At 41.4% G+C, this 25,981-nt stretch overlaps 1 protein-coding gene across 1 annotated transcript in view; it reads right to left on the reverse strand.

Annotated features, from left to right (window-relative positions):
* LOC120977815 (cytochrome P450 2F2-like) overlaps nucleotides 1–4,152 on the reverse strand; it is a 39,547-nt gene extending 35,395 nt beyond the window's left edge. The window contains exons 1-2 of the mRNA XM_040405940.1: nucleotides 3,999–4,152; nucleotides 461–636 (exon numbers count right to left, since the gene is read on the reverse strand). Of these exons, the coding sequence (XP_040261874.1) occupies nucleotides 461–636; nucleotides 3,999–4,020 (198 nt within the window). The 5' untranslated portion in view covers nucleotides 4,021–4,152. The remainder of the gene's footprint in view (nucleotides 1–460; nucleotides 637–3,998) is intronic.
* Between the last annotated feature and the right edge of the window lie 21,829 nt (nucleotides 4,153–25,981).

Raw genomic sequence — 25,981 nt, forward strand, 5'->3', positions numbered from 1 at the left:
CAGACCCCCCCCCCCCTTAATTTCCTTCTTGATTGACATGGCCAGGTAAGTCACTGGCAGAGGAAGACAATGGAGCAAAGGGTGCACAGAGTGGCTTAGGCCCATCATCAGTGCACCTTACAGCTCCTGACAGCTCCTAAACACTCATTTAAGCCACAGCTGATTTGTTTCATAAGAATATGACTTGAATGAGTGCTTATGAGCTGTCAGGAGCCCAGAAGATAAGGACTACAGATTGAGCCGTCAGAGCAGCTCTCTGACAGATACATTGGAAGTTAAGGCTGCAAAACAAAAACTGTTGAATTTTATTTTTTCTAAAGACCAATTAAAAAATTCTTTTTAGCCCACAATGCTTACAATGCAATGCTAAAATAAATTGCCGCCAAAAGTATCCATAACCTTTATCACATTATCTTTGCTCCACACTGAGTAAATATACAATGTTGTACACACACTGTACCTCTCTTAGAGATTTGATCACATCTTTGGAATCCAGCTGATGTAGATTGCCCAGGAAGGGCAAGGCTTTAGGACCCGGAGGAAGTTTGCTCTTTTTCCTCCGAAGTAATATCAGAAAGGAAAAACATAGAACAGCGAGTGCTATTGTCATAGAGCCAAACCCAATTCTTTCCCAACCTGAGAAATGAACAACATGTTAATGTTAAAACTATACTCCATGACAAATCAAAGATAAAATGGGGTATCCTGGTTTTGAAAAATTGATGGCTTATCCTCAGACTAGGAAATTAGTATCAGATTGGTGAGGGTCCTACTCTTGGCACCTCTACGGATTATCTGGAGGGGTCACTGAGATGGAGTGAATGCTGATGTCTTTTAAAGGGGTTCTCTAGGAATTATATAAAAATTGTATACAGAAAATCTGTCCTACAATGTGACTAGGAGGGGTTGTTTTCCCTTGTAATGCTACTTAGGTAGGTGGTTACTTACATTGCTTAGCCTGACGGCATTGCTTCTACAAGATGATTTCATTACTTGCTGTAGTACCTCAGATCTGGGGGTACTACAATTGGTTAGCAATGTTTTGTGACCTTTCATGCAATACACTTTGTTCACATGCAGATGTGGAATGGTTAGCAGTGTTTGGCAACAGAAATGGGACTTACTATCCCATTTCTCCACTTTTGGAATGAGTGGGCTGACTCGACTTCCTGCAAGGGAGGGGCAGAGCTAGTTAGAGCAATTTAGAGATACAGAGAGGAAAGTAAGGAAGCATACGACCCATATCCCGCTCCTCCTGGCCATGTGGACCACACAGGCAGCTCATCTAGAATAGTGTTGATTGCGAATATTCTAATCGCAAATTTTTATCGCGAATTTCAGCACTTCAAAAATTTGCAAAGATGTAAAATATAGTGATATATATTCATAATCTCGAATATTCTAGATTTTATTTCATCAGTAACCTCCCTTCTTGCTTGTGGGCCAATGAGAAGGCTGCAATATCTTTGCCAGAGCTTAGCAACATCCCTAGCAACCAATAGGAAAGTTGCCTACCCCTTACTATATAAGAACCTCCTCAGCAGCCATTTTCTGCTGCTTTTTTGCAGTTCTGAGAGAGAGAGAGAGAGAGAGAGAGCAGTGACATTGCTGTGCTCTGTGCTTTCATCTGGATCCTATTCCTTATCTAATTACATTAGATAGTTAGTTAGCTCATATATGTAATACAGATAGTTAGTGGTGTAGGTTAGATAGTGATATAGTGTAGCTGATAGGTTACAGTACAGGGTGTTAGGAATTACTGTTTCTCTGCTATCTATACATACATGCTACAGACATAGTGCTGTGATGTCACAACAATACATAGTGCACCAATCAGTAATATCTACTCAGACATAATAAAATGGGAAGTTGCATGTATTGAGCAAAAAATATGCGCATCATTAGTGCCGATTTGCGCAATCGCGAAAATAATGACTAGAGATCACGGATTCTAGAATTTGTGAATTTATTGCAAATATTATGCGAAAAATTCTCAAAAACGAATATTGCCAATGCCACTCATCACTAATCTAGGAGGACATCATTGCCCCAAATAAACTCAAGGGTCCTAGGCCACGGAAGATTTTTACGCTACGGTGTATTTGTGTCAGCAGAGTAAAAAAATTAATTCTTTGTTCTACCATCTCTGCCTGGTTCCTTTCACCATCATCTTTTTTACTCCACTTTCTGCTCCCCAGGTGCTCACTGCACTATCATTGTGTCACAAACAGGATGAACCTCTGTGCCTTACTACTATTGGCCTAGATAGATTTTTGCAATCTACTAAAATTACTTTATTGTTGCTGAAAAGCAAAAAAATGCTCCCACTGACACCATCACGCCCGCATTGGCTCTGATTCAGTAGTGAGTAGCAAGCACCTGACGCCAGCTGTCAGACTTGAAAAAGGGATCCAGAGTACCCTGAAATACATTGTGAAATATCCATAAAAGTCCTACAGTTCTACAACTTGGTAGTGGATCTGTGCCTGGTGGATCCACCACCAGTTTAGGGGTTTATTAGATGCCAATTTGAATAAATGTGCCCTGTAATTTTAAAAATGAAAAGGAATGAAAAAGAAAAAAAAAAATACAAAACTTCAATACAAAACCAATAATAGCCATGAATAAAGCCAGGAAAAATGATCTATTAATGTTTATCATGTGTGTTCTATACAAGTGTGGAATAGTTCAAAGTAAAAGCAAAATGTGATTTTACTGGCTTGTGAACACTTATACGAACTCTAATGCTAAAAATAACATGGAAATTGTGTCCAAAAAGGGCTAAAAAACTATACTCTATAAATATGCTCCAATTTGTATCTTATTAGAGTGTTCTTGTCCTTAATTTTGTAAAGTTGCTAAGTAAGTGAATTTGGTAAAAACAAAAAAATTTGTTCTTGCCATTTTTAAACAATAGTCCAACTATAAACTTCACCCCAATACATTTCTAAATTGTCAGAACCTTCCTCAGAGGCTCAGGAGAAAATCTCCAAACAATATAGTCTGAAAATTTTAAAAATTCACTTTGTAAATTTAGGTTTTAAAATTGAAAAGGAATGAAAAAGAAAAACAATTCACATTCAAATTGTCAGTACAAAACCATGAGCCATAAACATCAGATCATCTTGAATGTTACAGAGAAAAATATAACTTTTATTTGTTATTTTGTGTTTTCTTTGTATGTGTGGAGTAGTTTTCTACTAAAAATTTTCTTCTAAAAAATGTGATTTGACTGCGGTGTATGATCACTTACATAAACTATGATTCTCATGATTATCAAAAATTGTGCCCAAAAAAGGATTAGAAATCTATACCATATATAAATAGAATCTAATGCACAGTGGTCCATCAAGTTACAATTTTAATTGGTCTAATGATGACCATTGTATGTTGAAACCATTGTAAGTTGAGTAATCGGTTCCAAAGCCCCACAATGTTATCCAAGATAAGAGAAAATGAAGATTTAAGAAACATCAGCAGGTAACTAAGACAGATAAAACAAGTCCTTGCTTATAACAGTCAGGAATAGCTGCTAACTAGCAAATAATCCATTTTACCAGAGAAGTGGCCTTGATTGGTTGGATCAGAGTCTGAGGCAATGTATGTTTAGTCTAGTTTCAACTTACTATGGCCCAGAAAAGACCATTGTATATTGAAAATATTGTATTCTGAAGCCATTGTATCTTGAGGGATCACTTTAATCTGTATTGTATTAGAGTGCTCAAAATTTTTCATAGATGGAAAATAATTTCATTTGAAGAAGATTTAAATTCTTGACATTTTGTGAAAAATTGTCCAACCTTAAACTCCTAAATTTCTAAATTGTTTGAACCTTCTCTGAGGAAAATGTCTAAATTCTATAGTCTACCTGAAGTTAGGTAGGTATAGGATAACATAACATTGACACCTGATTGGGTGATCTGCGAGTCAGCGCAATTCTTCTGTTAGCTTAATGAAACCTGCTGCATATAAAATGTATGTATATAAAATATCCTGACCTGTTAGCATATTGGAAAACATCTTCAGGCTTGATTTTCAGTCTTGGTGCAGTCTTGGTGTGATTAATCTGTGTCTTGCTTATAGACGTTCTCTCGGAAGAATTAGGATGGTCTCTTTTCATCAGTAAATATTGGTAGTGTGACACTGACAATCAACTTGCATCAACTATGGATAGAACCCTGTTTGTGTTCCACAATGTTCTTCAGATGATCATCCATCACTCATACAAACACCTATGTTGGATTCTCTCCAGAGTGTAAATGTACGCACATTAATTATTGTACAAATAAAGGGAAGAAACAATTTCAGACAGAAAATCAGCAATATACCAAAGCACAGGGACAGCCTGTTTATCTGTGTACAACACTGTGCATTGCAGTAACATGCACAACACTGTGAGTCAGTATGACAGGTAGATGACAGGCATCACTCTTAGGGTCCATTCACACGTCCGTGGAATGGGTCCACAACTGTTCCGCAATATGGTGCGGACCCATTCATTCTCAATGGGGCAGGAATGGATGCAGAGAGCACACTATGTGCTCTCCGCATTTCCGGAGTGGGGCCCTGATCTTCAGGGCCGCAGCTCCGGAAAAAAATAGACCATGTCCTATTCTTGTCCGCAATTGCGGACAAGAATAGGCAGTTTTATGGGGGTGCCGTCCGGGTGTATTGCGGATCCACAATACACTACGGACGTGTGAATGGACCCTTAGGCCTCTTGCACACTAACGTATTTTTATTCCGTGTCCGTACCGGTTTTTTTGTGGACCGTATACGGAACCATTCATTTCAATGGGTCCTTAAAAAAACGGAAGGCACTCAGTGTATTTCCGTTCTGCAAAAAAATAGAACATGTTCTATTGTTGTCTGCATTGCGGGGCCAGCTATTAGGGGCCAGCTGTTCTGTTCCGCAAAATACAGAATGCACACGGATGTCATCCATATTTTTTGCAGATCCCTTTTTTTGCGGACCGCAAAATACATACGGTCGTGTGCAAGAGGCCATTCGAATGAGTTCACACTTCACTTATTTGGTCAGTTACGGGTCAAAAACTGACCAAATAACTGAAGTGTGAACTCTGGTATAATGTACTTAAGGGTAGTGATGAGCGGCAGGGGCAATATTCGAATTCGCAATATTTTGCGAATATTTTGTAGAATATTCATCATATATTCGTGAATTCGCGAATTCGAGATTATATTCTTGATTGCGAAAATCGGCAATGTATTATTCGTGTAATGCGCGCAAAATATCGGCGTGGGGTAGGCGACTTTTCTATTGGTTGGTAGGAATGTTGCTAAGCTGTGACAAAACCTTCTCATTGGCTCACAAGCTAGAAGGGAGGGAGGATCACCTGAAATGTACTGTGTTAAAAAAATATATATATATTCGTCATTACGAATATATAGCACTATATTCTAAATATTCGCGAATTCTCGAAGTGGCGATATTCGCGAAAAAAATTAGCTTTTTGAATATTCACCCTCAACACTACTTAAGGGGACATTCACATGACCGTGTGTAATCCTTTTCCATTTTGCGGTCCGCAAATAACGGAACTGTGTGTCCATAATTTGTTTCTGTTGTGTTTCCGCATCCGTTCCGTGTGTCCGCATTTTGCAATAGTAATATCAGAATATTTTGCACCCAGGTCAGGGAGCAAGAACTTCAATTACACAGAAACAGATCCTCAAAAAACGGATGACATATGGAATGGTTTCCGTATGTCTTCCGCAATTTGCGGATCCGTTGACTTGAATAGGGCTGCAGACCGAACTGTGCAGACAATAGTAGTGCAAGCTTCATATTTTTGCGGACGAGAAATGCGGAAACATGGATGCGGACAACATACTGAATGTTGTCTGTACATTTTATTCACCCATAGGAATAAATGGATCCACATCTATGCCGCAAAATGCGAAACGGATGCGGATCGGACGCGGAAAAAATTGTACCTTCGTGTGAATGTACCCTAACCGTGCAGTGGCCCAAGAGTCTACTATAGACTGAAAGAGCTGTCTCATTTTACACTGTCTGCTGATTCCACATAAATTGCTAGATAACTACAGTCTGTGTTGATGTCACTGTTTATTTTTCCGTTCTTCTGATTCGTCACAAGAACAAGCCCAAAAATTGTATCCTGTCTTTGAGCATCCATCTTTACATGGTCATCATTTGGTCAGTGGTCCATCAGTATTGCTAAGGCCAAAAAAACACGGGAGTGGGTCCAAAACAGAGGTGACACATGACTGGAATATTTGCATGTCTTCTATGTTTTGTATCCACTCCTGCTTTTTGCTTTCAATTCATAAGCAATTCTTGATGAAAAATACTGACTGTGTGATAGAGGTCTCATGCTCAATTTGCATGAGTTTTAGCTATTTGCCTCTGAAATTGGTTTAATGGGATGAGAAGTCCTGCATGTATGACTTAAATGGCCTCTATTACACGATCAGTATTTGGTCAGTTTTTTGCATCAGCAGTGGATCAGTATTGGAAAGGCAAAAATAGGAATGAGTCCAAAACAGAGATAACATGTGATGGAAATACTTGCATGTCCTCTGTGTTTTAGACACACTCCTGCTTTTGCCTTCCAAATCCTGAGCAAATCCTGATGCAAAATACTGACCATGTGATAGAGGTCTTATTGATGTTCTAAAGACAGTATCAATTGTGTTTTTCATTTTTTGTTCTTCTAAAAGATCGAAAGAAGGGTAAAAAAAATGTGGATGTCAACAAGGCCAAACAGAGACACTAGTGGCAACAGAGGGTGGCAACAGCGAGAGGAGTCAACATAGTGGCCCAGTCACAGAGTGGTGAGGGAGGCATCTGCATGAGGAGTCAACATAGTGGCCCAGAGACAGAGTTCTGAGGGTGGCAAAAGCATGAGGAGTCAATATAGTGGCCTTGTCAAAGAGTGAAGAGAGTAGCAACAGAATGAGTAGTCAACATAGTGGCCCAGTCACAGACTAGGGAAGGTGACAACTGCATGAGGAGTCAACATAGTGGCCCAGTAACAGAGTGGTAAGGGTGGCAACAGCAAGACGAGTCAACACAGTACCCCAGTCACAAAGTGGTGATGGTGGCAACAGCATGAGGAGGTAAAGGTAACCTGTCACCTGGATTTTGGGTATAGAGCTGAGGACATGGGTTGCTAGATGGCCGCTAGCACATCCGCAATATCCAGTCCCCATAGCTCTGTGTGCTTTTATTGTGTAAAAAAAAACGATTTTATACATATGCAAATTAACCTGAAATGAGTCCTGTCCCTGACTCATCTCACATACAGGAATCATCTCAGGTTAATTTGCATATGCATCAAATCGTTTTTTTTACACAATAAAAGCACACAGAGCTATGGGGACTGGGTATTGCGGATGTGCTAGCGGCCATCTAGCAACCCATGTCCTCAGCTCTATACACAAAATCCCGGTGACAGGTTCCCTTTAACACAGTGGCCCAGTCACAGAGTTGGAGGAACAGCAGTGGCAGTAAAAGCACAAGATAGTGGCAGTAGAAGAAGATGACAGCAGAGGCAGCAAGTGTGTGGCATCAGAATAGTGGCTGAAGCACGATGCCATAAGTAAAAGGCCATTTTTCACAAGGTTTTGGTGTGACTGCCAGAATGTTCTAGTCTGATATAACAAGCACTAGCATGTGGAAATCCTGGCTGATTCACGCCTGATTTATCTTTACGAAGGTTAGTCTCTCAACATTTTGTGTTGAGAGGCGAGTTCTCTTTGAGATAACTATGCCCCCCACCGCACTAAACACCCACTCTGATGCCACACTGCTGGCCGAGCAGGAAAGCTTGTCCTGGGCAAATTTGGCCAGTTGCGGACACAAATCAAGTTTTGCTGCCCACTAGTCCAGGAGAGCTGGGGTGGCAGGGTGCAGTATAAGTATGCAACCACCTGCTGGTTCAGGATTTGCTGTATGCCTTGCTGAGTGGTTTCTTTAGTAGGCAGGTGAAGAAAAGTGCTCATTAGACACTCCAGACTTAAGCTGCTGCTGATGGAGCTGGTGCTGCCCCTCCCCCCCACCCCCCTCCAGCAGTCATGGCAGTGGATCATAGACATCCCCCAAATGACTACATAGGATGTCTCAAATTTTTCCTCTCTCTCAGCAGATGGAAAAAAGGCCCCCATTTTGGACCAGTAGTGAGGGTCTAACATGGTGGAGAGCCAATGGTCATTCAACTCTCTGCCTCCAACCCCATGGCATACTGCCATGGTGTGTCAGAAACATATGCCTAGTCTTCCTCATTACCCTTCAGCTCATCCTGCTCCTCTCCTGTCACTTGTTCAGATAATCCACTCATTTCTGCACACATTGCTGTGCGTGAATGTCCTCTTCATCCACCAGTTGAGCCCCCATAGGGCTCACATGGCAGTGAGATGTAGGTGCCATGTCTCCTGTCACCTGGCCATCAACCAGGGGAGTACTTCTGTTCACCATTCAAGGCCTTCCTCTGCTCGTAGAGTTGATCCAACATGTAGAGGGTGGAGTTCCAATGTGTGGAAATGTTGCATATCAACCAATGTTGGGAAATGCTATTCTGCTTTTGCAGCTCAAAAAGGGCATGTTTTGCAGGGTAAGAGTGGTTGAAGTGCATGCATAGTTTCCTGCACATTTTCAAGAAGACTTGCAGTTATGTGGAAAACTTCAGGAACCGCATGAAATGACAGGTCTAGAACTTTCATGCTTATGACTCTATGTGGGGCCCTTCTTTTACTATTCTTGGTAGAAGTTTATGGATAAAGGTACAAGTAGGTGTTACCAGTTGGAGGTTTGCTCCTGCATAGTCTGACATTGTCCAATTAGTGCCACTTATGGCAGACTGAAAAGAAAAACACCCCTAGCTGTTAATGCTCATCTCCACCTTTCTCCATAAACTTCCAGCAGAAATAAGAGAAGAATGGCACAAAAAATAGATGTAAGAAATCATGATTTAAAATTGTTATTACATGGAAAATGCAATTAGTTGCTAAAACAGACAAATCATGACTGGTCCTCTTTAAATTCAATCTAATATTATGTGTATTGGCAGTGGGTGAGGAACCATAGCATCAACCAACTAGTCTGACCTTGGGCTAAACCTAAGGGTATTATCCTGCCAGTCCCCTGTTTTTCACCCTTTAACCACTGTACAGGGATCTGGAGTTTGCTACACGAGATCCACCAGGCCGCTACCTCTAGATGTAGTGCTGATGTGATTGACAGCTGAAACAGGGATCAGAAACACTAGTGCAGAGCACTGACAAATCGAAAAAACTTATGGTCAGTAATAGTAAGGTCAGGGCCAATATGTAAAACAGGTCCAACGTCAGGGCAGGCAGCAAATACGGGTGAATCGACGCTGGTGGGTACATGGGCAGACAATTTAAAACAATGCCTGTGCAGTGACTTAGCATCCTAAGAGACCTCATTGCTCAAGCACCTTCCCACTGGGGTAGGTGCCTTATGTAACTTCAGGAAAACAGACATTTACTGGTGTGAACTAAGGGGAGCCTTTAAGAGCCAGAGTGAGAACATGAACCCAAGAAAGGCAGAGCTGGCAAGTAGGCCAATGGAGGAGCCACCCCAGCAGCCAGGACCATTGGGAAAAGGAGGAGATTGCTTGCCTGGAGGCGGAGGACAGGTGAGCGAAGCAGCAGTGGCCTCCAGCTGCTACATTATGGAGATATTCTTCAGTAATGCATTTAGTGAAGAATATCTCTTGAGGTAGTTCTCATTCATTCATGTCATGGTATACCAGTAGTAATGTCATGGTATACCAGTAGTAATGTCATGGTATACCAGTAGTAATTTGTCAGAGCAACTGGACTTGTTGAACACATATAGCATATGATGGAGTGTCATATGATGGTAGTACACCATGTGCCACAATAATAATAATAATCATCCTTATTTATAAAACACCAACATATTTTGTAGTACCTTACATATCAGAGGAAACACGTAAAAAGCGTTTAATACGCTGGATCTTATTTAATTATTAATTATGCATACAAATGATGAGGGGAGTATAGTGGGTATATATATTTTAAGGAAATGGTATGTGCACATGTAACTAGGTCATGATTAAGACATCTTGTCGAAACGCATTGACCGTTTTGTGATCTTTATCTGCCATGTGGATTTTATGAATAAACGTGAATAGACTTTTATACGGCCTGATTGCTGGATTTTTGTTCATCTTGGAGTATTGCCCTGGTCTGGGTTTTCCTTGCACTGCCGCAGGCAGGCGTGGGTGTGCTCAAGACTTTTTTTGTTCTCTATTAAGGAAACACATAGTATCAAAATCCAAAATTGCAAAGTAACAAACTAATCAAAAAGTCAAACAACAGGACCAAGGACCCTGCTCATAAAAGGTTACAATCTATTAGGAAATTGGAGCAACACAAAAGGTAAAAAGTTCTTGTTTTGTACAATGGTTTAACCATTATGTATATAAAAAAGAAGGCAGTGCACATAAAGCTACATTAGCCAGTCAATACCATCTTTTTTTTACCACATTAACAACATTTTAGTCTAGTACTCTAGGGCAGCTCTCCAGCTGTTGTAAAACTACAACTCCCAGTATGCCCAGTCTGCCTACAGCTATCAGCCTACAGCAGGGCCTGATGGGATTTGAAGTTTTACAACAGCTGGAGAGCCGCAGTTTGCCATCTCTGCTCTAGGGGAAGTCGAATTAGTCGTTAGTTACAGTAATCTAGATGAGAATGACTCAAAGCAATAAAACCATTATAGGTTTTGCTGCTTCCATTGGCAGAATCTGGAGATGTATTTTAGGTGTAGTCGACATGAGTGAGCATGTCGTTGAATTTAGGGGAAGCCAAAATAAAACCAAAGATAGTGGGTGTGCTGCCTAGTCAGTCTCCTGCATATGACTCTACTTTGTGCATGAGGCCTCTTTAATCAGACTTTTTCATATCACAAGCCACTATTCTCTAGATACTAACACAAATGCAACCGCCACTCGGCCTATGTCAAACCTATTTTCTCTTACCTCCTCTCCATAATATAACCTTCAGGGCTTCTCTACTTCTTTATGTCTCCATTCAACATATTCCTACTCTTCAAACCTTCAGATTTATCCTAACCTTTTATCACTTCAGGTATATAAATTTCACATCAATATAGTCATTTACCATTAGAAGGACAGTTCTTGTCAATGTTGCATAGAAAAATGTGCTCTGACGCTGTATATATTGTGGAGACAGGCCTGATATTCTATCTCAGTCATTCTTCCAATATGTCTGTACTTCCTCTCTCTGATCCAGCCAAACGTGTGCATCTCTCTCTTTCTCTGTCTGTAATTCTTCAATACCCTATGTGGGGTACAGTCCTTTAACAGATGGCAAATCTGTCTTTTTAGAATGGAAGAGAGCCTAAAGCTTCTAACCCAACCAAACTGCAGCAAAGTCTATAGCCAATATACATAGGCTACTTTTACTGGCTTATATTTCCAGCAGTCCCCTGTAATTGCTGCTAAATATTCCAGGATAAGTTCCCTGCTTTCTCAGAGACAGGTGTTTGGTTGACTCTGTCTGCTCTTTGCCTTGGGCTGGTTGCTTTCTGCTAGACTTCCCAAGCTGTTTTGCTTCCTTCTCTCACTCACTCCATCTTTAACCAGTGACTTTAACTACAGAAGCAGCAGTCATAGTCTGCAGGAATCTCCTGAGGCAGTAATAATCCAAAGAAAACTGACAAAAAGAGTGGCTCCCTTTCTGTATATTTTGCAACTGGGACAAAGTGAGTAGCTTCCATTGTAAAACAGATTCGCCTCCTGGCATGCTCAAGAGGAGGACAGTGTGCTGAGACAAGAGAACTGCCTGGCTATAGGTGGCATAAATACTGCACATTATCTGTAGAATTTACAGTACAAGCAACATGGAAGAGATTTATTACCCTTTAACCGAAAAGAAAATCAGCATATCAATCTATGAAGTTGGTTTCAGCTGCAATGCAAGGGTAGAAAGTAGCAGACGACCTGCTGTAATCCTAGCCGCAATGTCACAGCAAAAAACAGCAGATTTCAGACAGTTTTTGCTGTGGTGGATTTTGGCCAGTTCTGAAAATCTGTAGTGGAGTCCCTATGTGTGGCCATGCCCTTACTGTTTGTGGGGCATGCATATATGGTATAGTGTGAGTTCTACCATGTGTGTCACAAATAGAGACGGCCTTGTGGATCGCCCGGCGGTCGTTTCGCGGCGAACTTTGCGTGCTCGCAATTCGCCGAACATGCCAACATATGGAGAAATTCGCGCCCACCATATTCTTTTACATTATGAAGAACTTTGACCCATGACACATCCATCAGGTGTACAGGACAGCCAATTGAGAGATTTTAGCACATGGACACACCCCCTACCTTAAAAATAATCCTGATCTGGCCGCCATTTTACATTGAGTGTTTTGCCAGTGTAGGGAGAGGTTGCTGTGTGGAGCAGGGACAGGCTGTTAGGGACACCAAACGCTAGCTAATAGGGCCACAAAAGTGCTTTTAAGGACTGGTATAGGTGTACTATCGATAGGTGTGATACACAGAGGGGTGCGATATACTTATAATATACTTTTATAATGAGTCAAAAACACATAGATCTATATAGTGATCACCTGGAAGTCAGGGGCCTAGGGGCTAGCGGCTTACTAGGGCAATTTTTATATAGTGTAAGGTTCCGGATGGGGTCGCTCTTATCAGAGCGGGTGGTCTGTGGTTAGGCTATCAGGGCCAGAATAGCACCCCCCTGTAGGGCAATATCAGGGACAGTTCTTTGCCCACCCTTTCCTTCAATACCAAATCATCATCTAGCCCAGGGATAGATGTTTTTTGCTTTCCCTTCGGGATTCATGGATGTGCACTGGGACCCCCCGGATTGTGGTAGGACATATGGTTTCTGATTTGGTGCCGATTTAGTGCCGCCGAGCACTTGTTATTGCCTACCACATCTATGCTTTTTGCTTAACTTTAATAATTTAATTTATTTTCATTTTGAGGGATATCTTTTCCATTCACACGTCCGCAAAATGGGTCCGCATCCATTCTGCAAATTTGCAGAACGGGTGCAGACCCATTCATTTTCAATGGGGCCGGAATGTGCTGTCCGCATCCGCATTTGTGGATCCGCACTTCCGCATCTGTGCTTCCGTTTCCGCAAAAAATAGAACCTGTCCTATTCTTGTCCGCAATTGCAGACAAGATAAGGCATTTTCTATTATAGTGCCGGCGATGTGCGGTCTGCAAATTGCGGAATGCACATTGCCGGTGTCCGTGTTTTGCGGATCCGCAAAACACTTACGAACGTGTGAATGGACCCTCATAGTAACATTATTAAAGGTTACGTTTTATCTTCATGTATATTCTAATGGATTGCCTTCCTTGTACAATGTTATAATATACTCTCTATGTTAGAAAGTATATTATAGTGCATTTGTATAGTGCGGCAGTTGTGTGCGGTTCTGCTGCGATACTGCAGGTATATAGAGGGACAAGCGTTATTGGAACAAATAATTTCTACTGGTGTGATATACCAGTCGTCCCACAAAAAAACGGATTGAAGCGGGGTGTTATATACCAATATACTTTCTTTACAGTGCATTTGGGTACTGCATAGTGCATTTGCGCATGCGCGTACGCGAAAACTATATTGCCGATATTTTGCATTGAAAAAAATAATGAATGGAGATCGCAAATTCGAATAATACACCTGGTATGCCACTGTCCATGTTGTGGGACTATTTGAGCACTTCTAGTAATTATTTCTTGGCTGAAAATATGAGCTGAAGGTTTTTCAGGTTCGCCTGCCATTAAAATGAATGGGACCCGTTCGCAAACCATCCCGGCAGATGTTCGTACATCACTAGTCACAAAGAGGAACTAATCATCAGGACCCATGAACTTCACTGGACTTTCAGTTGGTTCCACTTAACACGCATGGTTCTTTGAATAACCATTTCTCACAATTACCTTATATAGAGGAAGCTACCTACTAAAATGGATGTTGGGGTACAGCAGCTAAGTGGGTCCCTATTCACTTTTATTAGCATTCACACGGGATCTTATACACTGGGATAGTTTTCTTCCTTTGGGTATGTCTGTTGGAGATAAGAGGATTCGGTAGCCACATGTGTTCACGTGTCCACATCCAACACCATATTACATAATCCGGTGACATCACAATAGACATTTCTGCTGCAGGATGATGGGGGACATCACAATGCACAAGTATGGTGCAGGATGCTAGGTGACATCTATGGTTCCAACTTCCGACCAGGAAGAGGAATCTATGGAAGGCTTATTGGACCACACGTGTTTCAGGCTCTATATATTATCAGTTCTTTTTATTAAGGTGTAGCCTCTAGGTGATACTAGCGCAATGTTATTTCACAGTTCCATTTTAAACCGTGTCAAATTGAAAATGATCATAATGTACAGATTATGTTTTAATATAAATGCTAATTTATGGGAAGATCCTATGTTTTGTGCCTTTTCAACTTTTCTCTGAGTGACAGGCGTGAAGTTCTTTAATCATGTCTAATTATTTGTTCTTTGAGAAAGGACATGAAACTGTATGTTCAGATGTAAAAAAATGCTAATTAATATGATAGTTTCATTATAGCACATGGTAGAGCTGTACGCACAGTGCCTGTACGGAGACTTATGGAGTCCCTATGTTTCCATAATGTTGAGATGTAGGCACACTATATACTGCTGTATCATACAAGGGAACGGCCACATGCCATAGCCGTACGGGCCTCAGTTGGATCATGTTCTCTAAGCTCCATTCAACCTTACATTTTCTAGAGTTTACCCGGATGGGCTGTATGTGTGATATCTGCGGACTTTATCCAGACTTTTTCTCCCCAGAGCCCTAGAACTAACTCCAGGTCATGTCTGAGTGAGCGCATGTGTGTGAAAACAGCAGTAAATGTTCCAGAAAATCACAGTGGGCCATGCCTAAAGGTCCCGCCACTTGCCTAGGGACCTGAAAATGTTTCTTTGTAGTGAGAACACACCTGACATGAACCATCTCTGGGGTGATAGCTACATGTGTGAAAGGCCAACTCTGGCAAATCCGCGGAACTGATAATCCAGAAATATGCCAGAATTTAGGTGTAAAAACAACTCTAGTTAGGACCCAGTTGGTTATTCGTTCTTCAGTGATAATGGCCACGCGGTTTCGTGGGTACTGCTGGACCATTAGCAATCAAGAGCAAATAAACAATGTGGTCCTAAATACTACATGGCGGCCATGTCATAGTGGTGGCACAGCTGTGCCGTGTGGACATACCTTCAGGCACAATATTAAAAATATAAGCCAAGAGATAGGGATGAGAGAAGCGATCCAAGATCCAAAGTCACGCTGCTCAAAACTTCGGATTAATGCTGTACAGAGATCCGTCTCCGTATAACATTAGAATGTATGGCCTCCAAAGCTCGCTTCGCTCATCACTAATCAGAGACAAAACTATATTTTGATAACCCCTATAGTAAATAAATTCAGATCCCACATCAGACCCCAAAATTAATTACACCACAGACCCTAAATAACATTGGACTGAAGACCAGACCTTAAAGGAAATGTGTCATCAGAAAATGATCTATTGTTTAACTCTTTCGCTACCAGCGCCGTACATGTACGGCGCTGGTAGCGCTATGCAAGCATGAAACCCGCTCACGCGTGCAGCAGGCATCATGGCCGGAAAGTCTATGCTATTTCAAACAGCCAATCGTGGTAATTAAATGCTTTAGATGCCGTGATCAAGTGAGATCAATGCACCTGAATGCACAAAAAACCGGAAGCGCTTATTACTGAAACCCCGTGCGGCCAATGGGGACTTCAGTACATGCGCTGAATGCTCTCAGTCTCTATGAAGAAATTCAGAGCATTAATGCTGCAATGGCAGGCCAACATAAGAAATTAGCAAAATGCAAAGAAATTTTCATTTTTTAAATCCCTTATAGGTTAAAATTTAAAATAAAAAAACATAATTTATAAGGTCATTTATGAGCCTTAAAATGATGATAAAAAATGTAAATAAAAAACTAAAAAAAATATAAAAATATAAAAGTTTAAATCATCCCCCTTTCCGAATAAAAAATAAATAAATACCTAAATAACAATAACTATAAACATCCTGGGTATCACCGCGACCAAAAACACCTATAATATTAAACAAAAAAAATAAAAAATCCAATACGGCAAATAATGTAATGGAAAAATGGGTAAAAATGGGCGATTTGTCATTTTTTCATTGCTCCTCTTACAAAAAAAAAAATGAAATAAAATGTGATTCAAATGTCATGCACACTCCAAAATGGTATCAATAAAAACTATAAATTGTCCCGCAAAAAATTAGCTCCTAAACAGCTCAGTAGACATAAGTATAAAAAAGTTATGGGGGGTCATAATATGGTGATGTAGAAAAAAAACAATCTGAAAGCTTAAATTTATTTTTACACTATTAGCACATAAAAAAAATGATACATGTGGGGTATCGTTGTAATCGTACTGACCCAAAGAATGAAGGGCATGGGTAAACAAAACGCTGTGGTAACAAAACCCATAAAACGATGGAGAGATTGGATTTTTTTTTCCAATTTCACACCATTTTGAATTTTTTTCCTGCTTCGCACTACATTTTATGCCACAATTAATGGTGTAATTAGAAAGTACAACTTGTCCCGCAAAAAATAAGCTCTCATACAGCTGTGTGACTGGAAATATAAAAAAGCCTGGCTCACGGAAAATAGGGAAGAAAAATGAAAACGCAAAAACGAAAAAAACCTCCGGTAGCCAAAGGGTTAAATCACATTTTTTAAGAATTGTTGAAGATGATATTTTTATTTTCCATGTCACCATCAATAATTAAAGAAAAAACATTAAATCCTGCAGTTTTCAGACTTGCCAGTAAAAATAATAATGGGCCCCACTTTCTGATCTTTTACTGCAGTTACCTGTTTATCTATACACAGAGGTAATATCATTACAGGATTAGAATGACAGATAAGACAGGATCCGCCATTCACAATAGCTGAGTATGAAAGCTTATATATTCTGCCCAGGTCACAATGACCTCTGCCCGGGTCACAGAGAATGCCTAGAAAACTCTCCCATAGAAGTCAATGAGGTTCTCTCCTGTGTTTATTTCAATGGGGTTGAGCTGCACCTAGGCCATGTGACTGATGAAGTCGAGAGAAAGCTGCAGCACTACTGCGACCGTCGGTGCCTTCTCAAACAGCTGATCAACAGGGGTCTTAGGTGTCCCCATCGATCAGATTTCTGATGATCTGTCAGTAGCTGTGAGCGGCTCCCCTTACATCACGACGAGCAGTGGTACATACACTGCACTATATTCCCACTGCTTCCTCTGTTTCCATATTTCCAATAGAAATGAATGGATACAGTTGCATGTACACCCATCTAAGAGGTGGGACCCACACCTGTCAAATATTTATGGCATAACCTGTGAATGTGTATGATGGCCTTTAAAGCAATTGTCTAAATCTATGGCTCTCTGTTGTAAAATTACAATTCCAGGGATAGGCTGAAAGCCAACGACTAGATTGTTCCTCATAGCCTTTGGTATATGTTCTAACTAGAGCAGCAGCCAAAGGTTGTAGACCACTGACTAAATAGCTCTTCTTAGCCTTTGGCATATGGTCTAGTAGAGCAGCGGCTGAGAAGCCACAGATTGGAGACTGCTTACTAAATAGTTCCTCTTAGCCTTTGGCAAATGGTCTCAGTAGAGCATTAAAAAACCCTAATTTAATTTACATTTTTATTCAAAATAGATTTTTTTATCAACTGTAGTTATCTTCATAGTGAACCCTTGATTTCTAATAAGTGTTAGACTGGGTATCCCTGGTCCAACCAGAGAATATGATCCTTTGGGCCTAACCTCCATCTATGCAGAACATGTCCACATCTACTTTTTATTATGCTATCATCATTGTCCACATACTGTAGGTCATTTCATTATTAAGGTTAATACATACGAATTGCCCACAGCAGTAAGTGGCTCCAAATTAGTTTCAAATGGGCTTATCTTCTGCTTCACCTTTGAAGCCCATTATTGTGTCAGTTCCTGGGTCCAGCAGAGGATCCTTTGTTACAGTGGTTGGTCTGTCTTTTTCCGTCTTTGCGTTGATAACGTCTTCAATGCTTGTCATGGAAATATAATAAAATATGTAGAATTTCTTTCATAATGTTCACCTCCTACTTTAGTTGGCTAAAGCCAGATAAATCTACTTGTTTGTCTCTTCTGATTTTGTGCCAGTTGTCCTCAGCAATATTACATTACATTAGTGATGGCCTTGGCTTATGTTGACATTGGCACCTAATAGCTGGTTAATATTTTGCAAAATCTGACTGATGCATGTGTGCCAAGAGGACCATGAGTGCTCAGAAAAGCCAGTTCTGTTGGGGAACCCAATATAATTATGAAGCTTTAGCTATTCATTTGAAATACATTTTTTTTATTCAAGTGTCAAATGATTCAAGAAATGATATGCATAAATGAAAATTTAGAATGACATTCAGCACAGCCAAACATTTTTTTGTAATGGTATACATTAGCTTCAACATTCATTTCTGACTAATGCTTTAAAGGGATTCTGTCACCAGGTTTCACCCCTGTCAGCTAAACATATGCTGATGTTCAGGGCCTCATCACGATTCCTAATGTGGGCTTATAAATGCGATCTGCAGCCTTATTTTGCTAAAAACCAGCTTTTACTAACCTGCCACTCAAATAAATAAGGTGCCCAAGGGGATGTGAATCCATGCCAGGTGCCGGCCGCACCCGCCGCCGTTCGTGCCCAGCGCCGCCTTTCCATACTTCTGCGCCGCCTCCTAATCCTCTGTGCCGCCTCTCGCTCTCCCTCCCTCCCCCCTCCTCCTGCTGTAAGATCTCGCGTTGAGAGAAGTGCCGGCGCATGCGCACTTCGCTGTAAGAAGCCAAATGGAGAAGTCCGCACGGGCGCATCAGGCAGAGCCCTGTGCGCACGCGCAAGATCTTACAGCAGGAGGAGGGGGAGGGAGAGCGAGAGGCGGCACAGAGGATTAGGAGGCGGCGCAGAAGTATGGAAAGGCGGCGCTGGGCACGAACGGCGGCGGGTGCGGCCGGCACCTGGCATCGCTTCACATCCCCTTGTGCACCTTATTTATTTGAGTGACAGGTTTAGTAAAAGCTGTTTTTTAGCAAAATAAGGCTACAGATCGCATTTATAAGCCCACCTTAGGAATCGTGATGAGGCCCTGAACATCAGCATATGTTTAGCTGACAGGGGTGAAACCTGGTGACAGAATCCCTTTAATACAACGTTACAGTGTTTGGAGCTCGAAATCCCTTACAGAAACAAAGAAAGGTAATAACATTTTGCCAGATTCCAGCCAACACAAGAGGTAGCATAGGAGCTTACTGTATACTTTTTATACATTGTACACAATACTAAAACAGTATGCAGTAAGCTCCTGAGCTCCCTCTGGTGGTGGAAGCAGGCAACCAGATATTTAAAACTGATATATAAATAGTCAGCTCACTGTGCCAGGTGCATGGACACCCAATGTCTTCAGTGCACATAGAAAGTCCAATCATGAACAATTACAGTGCCATCTGTAAAATGTCTCTTTATTTTAAAAATAATCCTTAAAACCCCTAGTAGGTGAATACACTTCGAGGTGAAATTCTTTACATAAAATTAGACAATTCCTAAAAAAGCAATCTCAGGCAACAACCTGCAGGTTTTTTTTTCATAGCCATATTTCTCAGAATGGAGGATGGTAATTTAGAATGACCTCCACCCATCCCAGCTAAGGTAATTAAGAAGTGTCAGTGACATCTTTAAAATACATAATTTAATGTGCATGTCACAATAAAAAACTGATTATGAAACCAGAGTATGATTTTCAATTATGTTATTTAGGGCTCATGCACACAAACATATTTTTTTCTGTGTCAGTTACGTTTTCTTTTGCGGAACCATTCACTTCAGTGGGGACACAAAAAAAACCAGAAATGATTCTGTGTGCATTTTGTGTACGTATATGTCCACATGGCCGTTCCCCCCAAAAATAGAACATGTCCTATCATTGTCCACATTATGGACAAGGATAGGACTGTTCTATTAGGGGCCGGCTGTTTCATTCTGTAAAATGTGAAATTTACATGGCCGGTATCCGTGTTTTGAGGATCTGCAATTTGCGGACCGCAAGGCATCCAGTGGTCGTGTGCATGAGCCCTTAAGGCCATTTTTTGCATTTAAACCATAAGGAAAAATAGGATTTAACGCGAACCTGAATAAAAAAAAAATGTTTGCATAATGGCTGTTCTTCTTTGTGTAAGGGCACCATATTATAGCAACAGATCCATAGTACTAGTAGCCAAAATGGATAGGAAAAAAAGGTTGTGCCATTTGTTTTATGAGTCGGATGTATTAGTGTGGAGAGTGACTGACAGGCTACCCTGCATACAGTTGTGTTCAAAATAATAGCAGTGTGTTTAAAAAAGTGAATAAAGCTCAAAATTCTTCTAATAGCTTTTATTTCCATACACACAAATGCATTGGGAACACTACACATTCTATTCCAAATCAAAACATGAAGAAAAATATATCAAATTTGTGTTGTTCCTCTAAAAAAAAATTAAGAGTGAATATTAGACTGTTCAAAAAAATAGCAGTGTTTGTATTCTTATTTAACCCCTTTAGGACACAGCCTTATTTCACCTTAGGACCAGGCCGTTTTTTGCAAATCTGACCAGTGTCACTTTAAGTTGTGATAACTTTAAAACGCTTTGACTTATACAGGCCATTCTGAGATTGTTTTTTCGTCACATATTGTTCTTCATGACACTGGTAAAATGAAGTCAAAAATATACATTTTTATTTATAAAAAAATACCAAATTTACCAAAAATTTGTAAAACATTGCAAATTTCTAAGTTTCAATTTCTCTACTTCTATAATACATAGTAATACCTCCAAAAATAGTTATTACTTTACAATCCCCATATGTCTACTTCATGTTTGGATCATTTGGAAAATTATATTTTATTTTTTGGGGATGTTACAAGGCTTAGAAGTTTAGAAGCAAATCTTGAAATTTTTCAGAAATTTTCAAAAACCCAATTTTTAGGGACCAGTTCAGGTCTGAAGTCACTTTGCGAGGCTTACATAATAGAAACCACCCAAAAATGACCCCATTCTAAAAACTACACCCCTCAAGGTATTCAAAACTGATTTTGAAAACATTGTTAACTCTTTAGGTGTTCCACAAGAATTAATAGAAAATAAAGATATAATTTCAAAATTTCCCTTTTTTGGCAGATTTTCCATTTTAATATTTTTTTCCCAGTTACAAAGCAAGGGTTAACAGCCAAACAAAACTCAATATTTATTGAAAAACTACAGAAAACTTACAGAAAAACCCCATATGTGGTCGTAAACTGCTGTACGGGCACACGGCAGGGCGCAGAAGGAAAGGAATACCATACGGTTTTTGGAAGGCAGGTTTTGCTGGACTGGTTATTTTTGACACCATGTCCCCTTTGAAGCCCCCCTGATCAGGGCCGGATTAACGTAGGGGCTGATGGAGCTGCAGCTCCAGGCCCCTACCATAAAATAGGCCCATCTGCCAGCCAAAAGGCCGTCGGGAGGGTTAAAAGTCCTCTGTTGTACACAGCGCAGCGTCACATAGCACACAGACAATGCAGAGACGCTCACCTCACGCTGGCAGCAGGAGCCTGAGGGAGGGACTCGGGAGGAGCGTAATATGATCCTAGAGTGGAAGCTGCTTCTGCCAGCCCCTCCCCTTCCCGCCCACCAACCAATCAGAGCTGAGGCAAGGCAAGCACTTCACAGGTCCTGTAAGGGAACTGCACAGTGTAAAGTGTAGTTCCCAGGTTAGAACAGTGCATCTGCCAGGACCTGTGATGACATCATCTTCAGCATCACAGGTCCTGCAGAATCTAGCAAAGGAACTGCACCAAAAATGGTGTAGTTCCTAGGTTTCAAAGGTACATCTGCCAGGACCTGTGATGACATCATCACAGGTCCTTCAACCCCTAACAGCAAGTATTTGAAGTTCACAATCAGCTCTGCCTTGATCCATACAGACTGGAATGGAGTGGTAAGAGGAGGTCCTCCACTTTTCATCATTTACCCCCCCTCCATGCCCTGTTTTTACTCATTGCTCACTCATGTATAATACTTCAGACAGGTACAGTGACCACAACCTCATGTACTTCACACACACAGTGACTATAATGTATAACTGACCACATATTTCTATAAACACTGCATCTACAGTATTATACCTTGTATGCCTCACATCTATATATATATATATATATATATATATATATATATATGCACACACACACACACTCTGCATATATTAAACAGTATTATAGATGCAATATGTACAGATATATAATATATATTGCAGTGTACTGATATGTGAGGTACAAGGTATAATATATGCAGTGTGTATAGATATATTGTATATACAGCAGTGTACTGATATGTTAGGTACGAGGTATAATAGATGGTGTGTACAGGTATATTGTATATACAGCATTGGATTGATATGTGAGGTACGAGCTGTAATTTATACATCATATATCAGTACACTGCTGTATATACTATATACCTGAACACACTGCATATATTATACCTCGTACCTCACATATCAGTACACTGCTGTATACACTATACATCTGTACACACTGTATCTATTATGCCTCTTTTGTGTGCCAGGCCTGTTTTGTAATCCCAATCCGGCCCTGATGGCATAAATTATAAAACAGCAGCGAACATAGTTCATGGAACAAAGAGAGAGGCCTGGAATGGGTAGTGGGAGGGGCTATAAAAGGGGAATGGGGGCCCAATTTAGATTCTTGCTATGGGGCCCAGTGATTTCTATGTACGCCTTTGACAGGAGCAGAGAGATAAGAGAAGTGACAGATGACACAGAGTTTAGATTACAGGTTGAATTAACCCTTTAGGATTAAATTGGCTTCTCAGGAGATAAATATGTTAAAGGCATCTCATTCAGTAGCTATATAACTAAGGGTGGGTTCACATCTCCTTTATGGATTCCGTTAATTGGGGATAATACTGTTATCAATTCAGCACATAGTTTTCCCTGTGCGTGCATTCACATTTCACTTCACTTGGTTCGTTGTACTACTGTCAGTGTCAGACTGTTGTCCCTGTGGGTAACAATGCACAACAGACAACAATGCACACCACAGTGACAGCTCCTGAGTCCTCCTGTCCGGCGTCAGCCTCAGCTTCCCTTCACTATCACTATAATCAATCACTCTTCCTGATCCTGACTCACTCATTAGAGAGCTGAAGAGCCGACTGAGTCAGCAGCAGCAAGTGAATCGAATGGATAGCATCTGCGCATGCGCACCGGCACCTAGAGTCTTCAGTTCACTTGCGAGTCAGCTCAGCAGTCAGTGACTCACCAAGTGAACCGAAGATCCGATTCATGAATCGGTTCATTTGAATGAGCTGATTCAAATGAACCGATTCATCTGAAAGATCCGAACTTCCTATCACTACTGAGGTCATGACCGGCGGGCCGCGGCATTACAGGAACAGCACCAGCTGCTCTGACGTCCTGCCGCCGGATATACGTCACAGGATATCCGGCGGCAGGACGTCAGAGCAGCTGGTGCGGTTCCTGTAATGCCGGCCCGCCGGATATGACCTCAGTGCGCCCGCGGTTATCCCTCCTGCACGCTGCGCTGTGTACAACCTACTCAGCAGTTTCGACCAGCACACGGCCCACAGCGCTCAGCCACACCAGCCCGTGAGACAGCAGGAGCTTCTGGAGCAGGGCAGGTATCAGATAAACTCATCCAGTTGGAAGGGAGGGCAATCATAGTGCTGTTCTGATTTATGGACACAGCTCTCAGCATGCTTAGCCAGCCTTCTATCTGGCTGTTTCTGAGCCTGTGGACTGTGACTCTCAAGAAGCACAGCCAGATAGAAGGCTGGCTAAGCATGCTGAGAGCTGTGTCCATAAATCATAACCGCACTATGGAAATTACTGACTGGCTAAGCATGCTGAGAGCTCAGTCTAAATAACATAACACATTAAAGAAATTACTGTTTCTAGCTGCTAGTCCACAGCAGCTAGAAACAGTAATTTCTTTAAAGGGATTCTGTCACCAGGTTTGACCCCTGTCAGCTAAAAATATGCTGATGTTCAGGGCGTCTTCACGATTCCTAATGTGGGCTTATAAATGTCATCTGTGGGCTTATTTAGCTAAAAAACAGCTATTACTAACCTGTCAGTCAAACAAATAAGGTGCCCAAGGGGATGTTAATGGGTGCAAGATGCCCGCCGCACCCACCGCCGTTCGTGCCCAGCGCCGCCTTTCCGGACTTCTGCACCGCCTCCTAATCCTCTGTGCCGCCTCTCGCTCTCCCTCCCTCCCCCCTCCTTCTGCTGTAAGATCTCGCGCTTGCGCACAGGGCTCTGCCTGATGCGCCCGTGCAGACTTCTCCATTTGGCTTCTTACAGCGAAGTGCGCATGCGCCGGCACTTCGCTCAACCCCTGTATGCGCAAGATCTTACAGCAGGAGGAGGGGGGAGGGAGGGAGAGCGAGAGGCGGCACAGAGGATTAGGAGGCGGTGCAGAAGTCTGGAAAGGCGGCGCTGGGCACGAACGGCGGCGGGTGCGGCCGGCACCTTGCATTCATTAACATCCCCTTGGGCACCTTATTTGTTTGACTGACAGGTTAGTAAAAGCTGTTTTTTAGCTAAATAAGCCCACAGATGACATTTATAAGCCCACATTAGGAATCGTGAAGACGCCCTGAACATCAGCATATTTTTAGCTGACAGGGGTCAAACCTGGTGACAGAATCCCTTTAATGTGTTATGTTATTTAGACACAGCTCTCAGCATGCTTAGCCAGCCTTCTATCTGACTGGCTAAGCATGCTGAGTGCTGTGTCCATAAATCATAACACAGCTCTATGAAAATTACTGTTTCTAGCTGCTGTTGTCCACAGTCCACAGCAGCTAGAAAACAGTAATCTTCATAGTCATGTTAAATGATCACTATAGTGTCAGGAAAACAAAGCGGTTTTCCTGACACTATAGTGCCCTGAGGGTGCCCCACCCTCAGGGTCCCCCTCCCGTGGTCCCCCTCCATGTTGCCAAGATAGAAGCCAAATGAAGGGGTAGTTGCAGGAACAAAATACTTTAATGGTATCGATAAAATATATATGTAATTAAGACACTGAGTGCAGTTCCATAAAAAGGCCCAGCAAAATCCTCAGCACCAGGCCCATGATGCTCTTAATCCGGCCCTGCCCCTGATGCACCCCTAGAGTAGAAACTCCATAAAAGTGACCGCATCTAAGAAACTACACCCCTCAAGGTATTCAAAACAGATTTTACAAACTTTGTTAACCCTTTAGGTGTTCCACAAGAATTAATGGAAAATAGAGATACAATTTCAAAATTTCACTTTTTTGGCAGATTTTCCATTTTAATATTTTTTTTCCAGTTACAAAGCAAGGGTTAACAGCCAAACAAAACTCAATATTTATGGCCCTGATTCTGTAGTTTACAGAAACACCCCATATGTGGTCGTAAACTACTGTACGGGCACATGGCAGGGCACAGAAGGAAAGGAATACCATACGGTTTTTGGAAGGCAGGTTTTGCTGGACTGGTTATTTTTGACACCATGTCCCCTTTGAAGCCCCCCTGATGCACCCCTAGAGTAGAAACTCCATAAAAGTGACCGCATCTAAGAAACTACACCCCTCAAGGTATTCAAAACAGATTTTACAAACTTTGTTAACCCTTTAGGTGTTCCACAAGAATTAATGGAAAATAGAGATACAATTTCAAAATTTCACTTTTTTGGCAGATTTTCCATTTTAATATTTTTTTTCCAGTTACAAAGCAAGGGTTAACAGCCAAACAAAACTCAATATTTAT

Source organism: Bufo bufo, chromosome 8 (genome assembly GCF_905171765.1).
Source record: "Bufo bufo chromosome 8, aBufBuf1.1, whole genome shotgun sequence".
Lineage (NCBI taxonomy): Eukaryota > Metazoa > Chordata > Amphibia > Anura > Bufonidae > Bufo > Bufo bufo.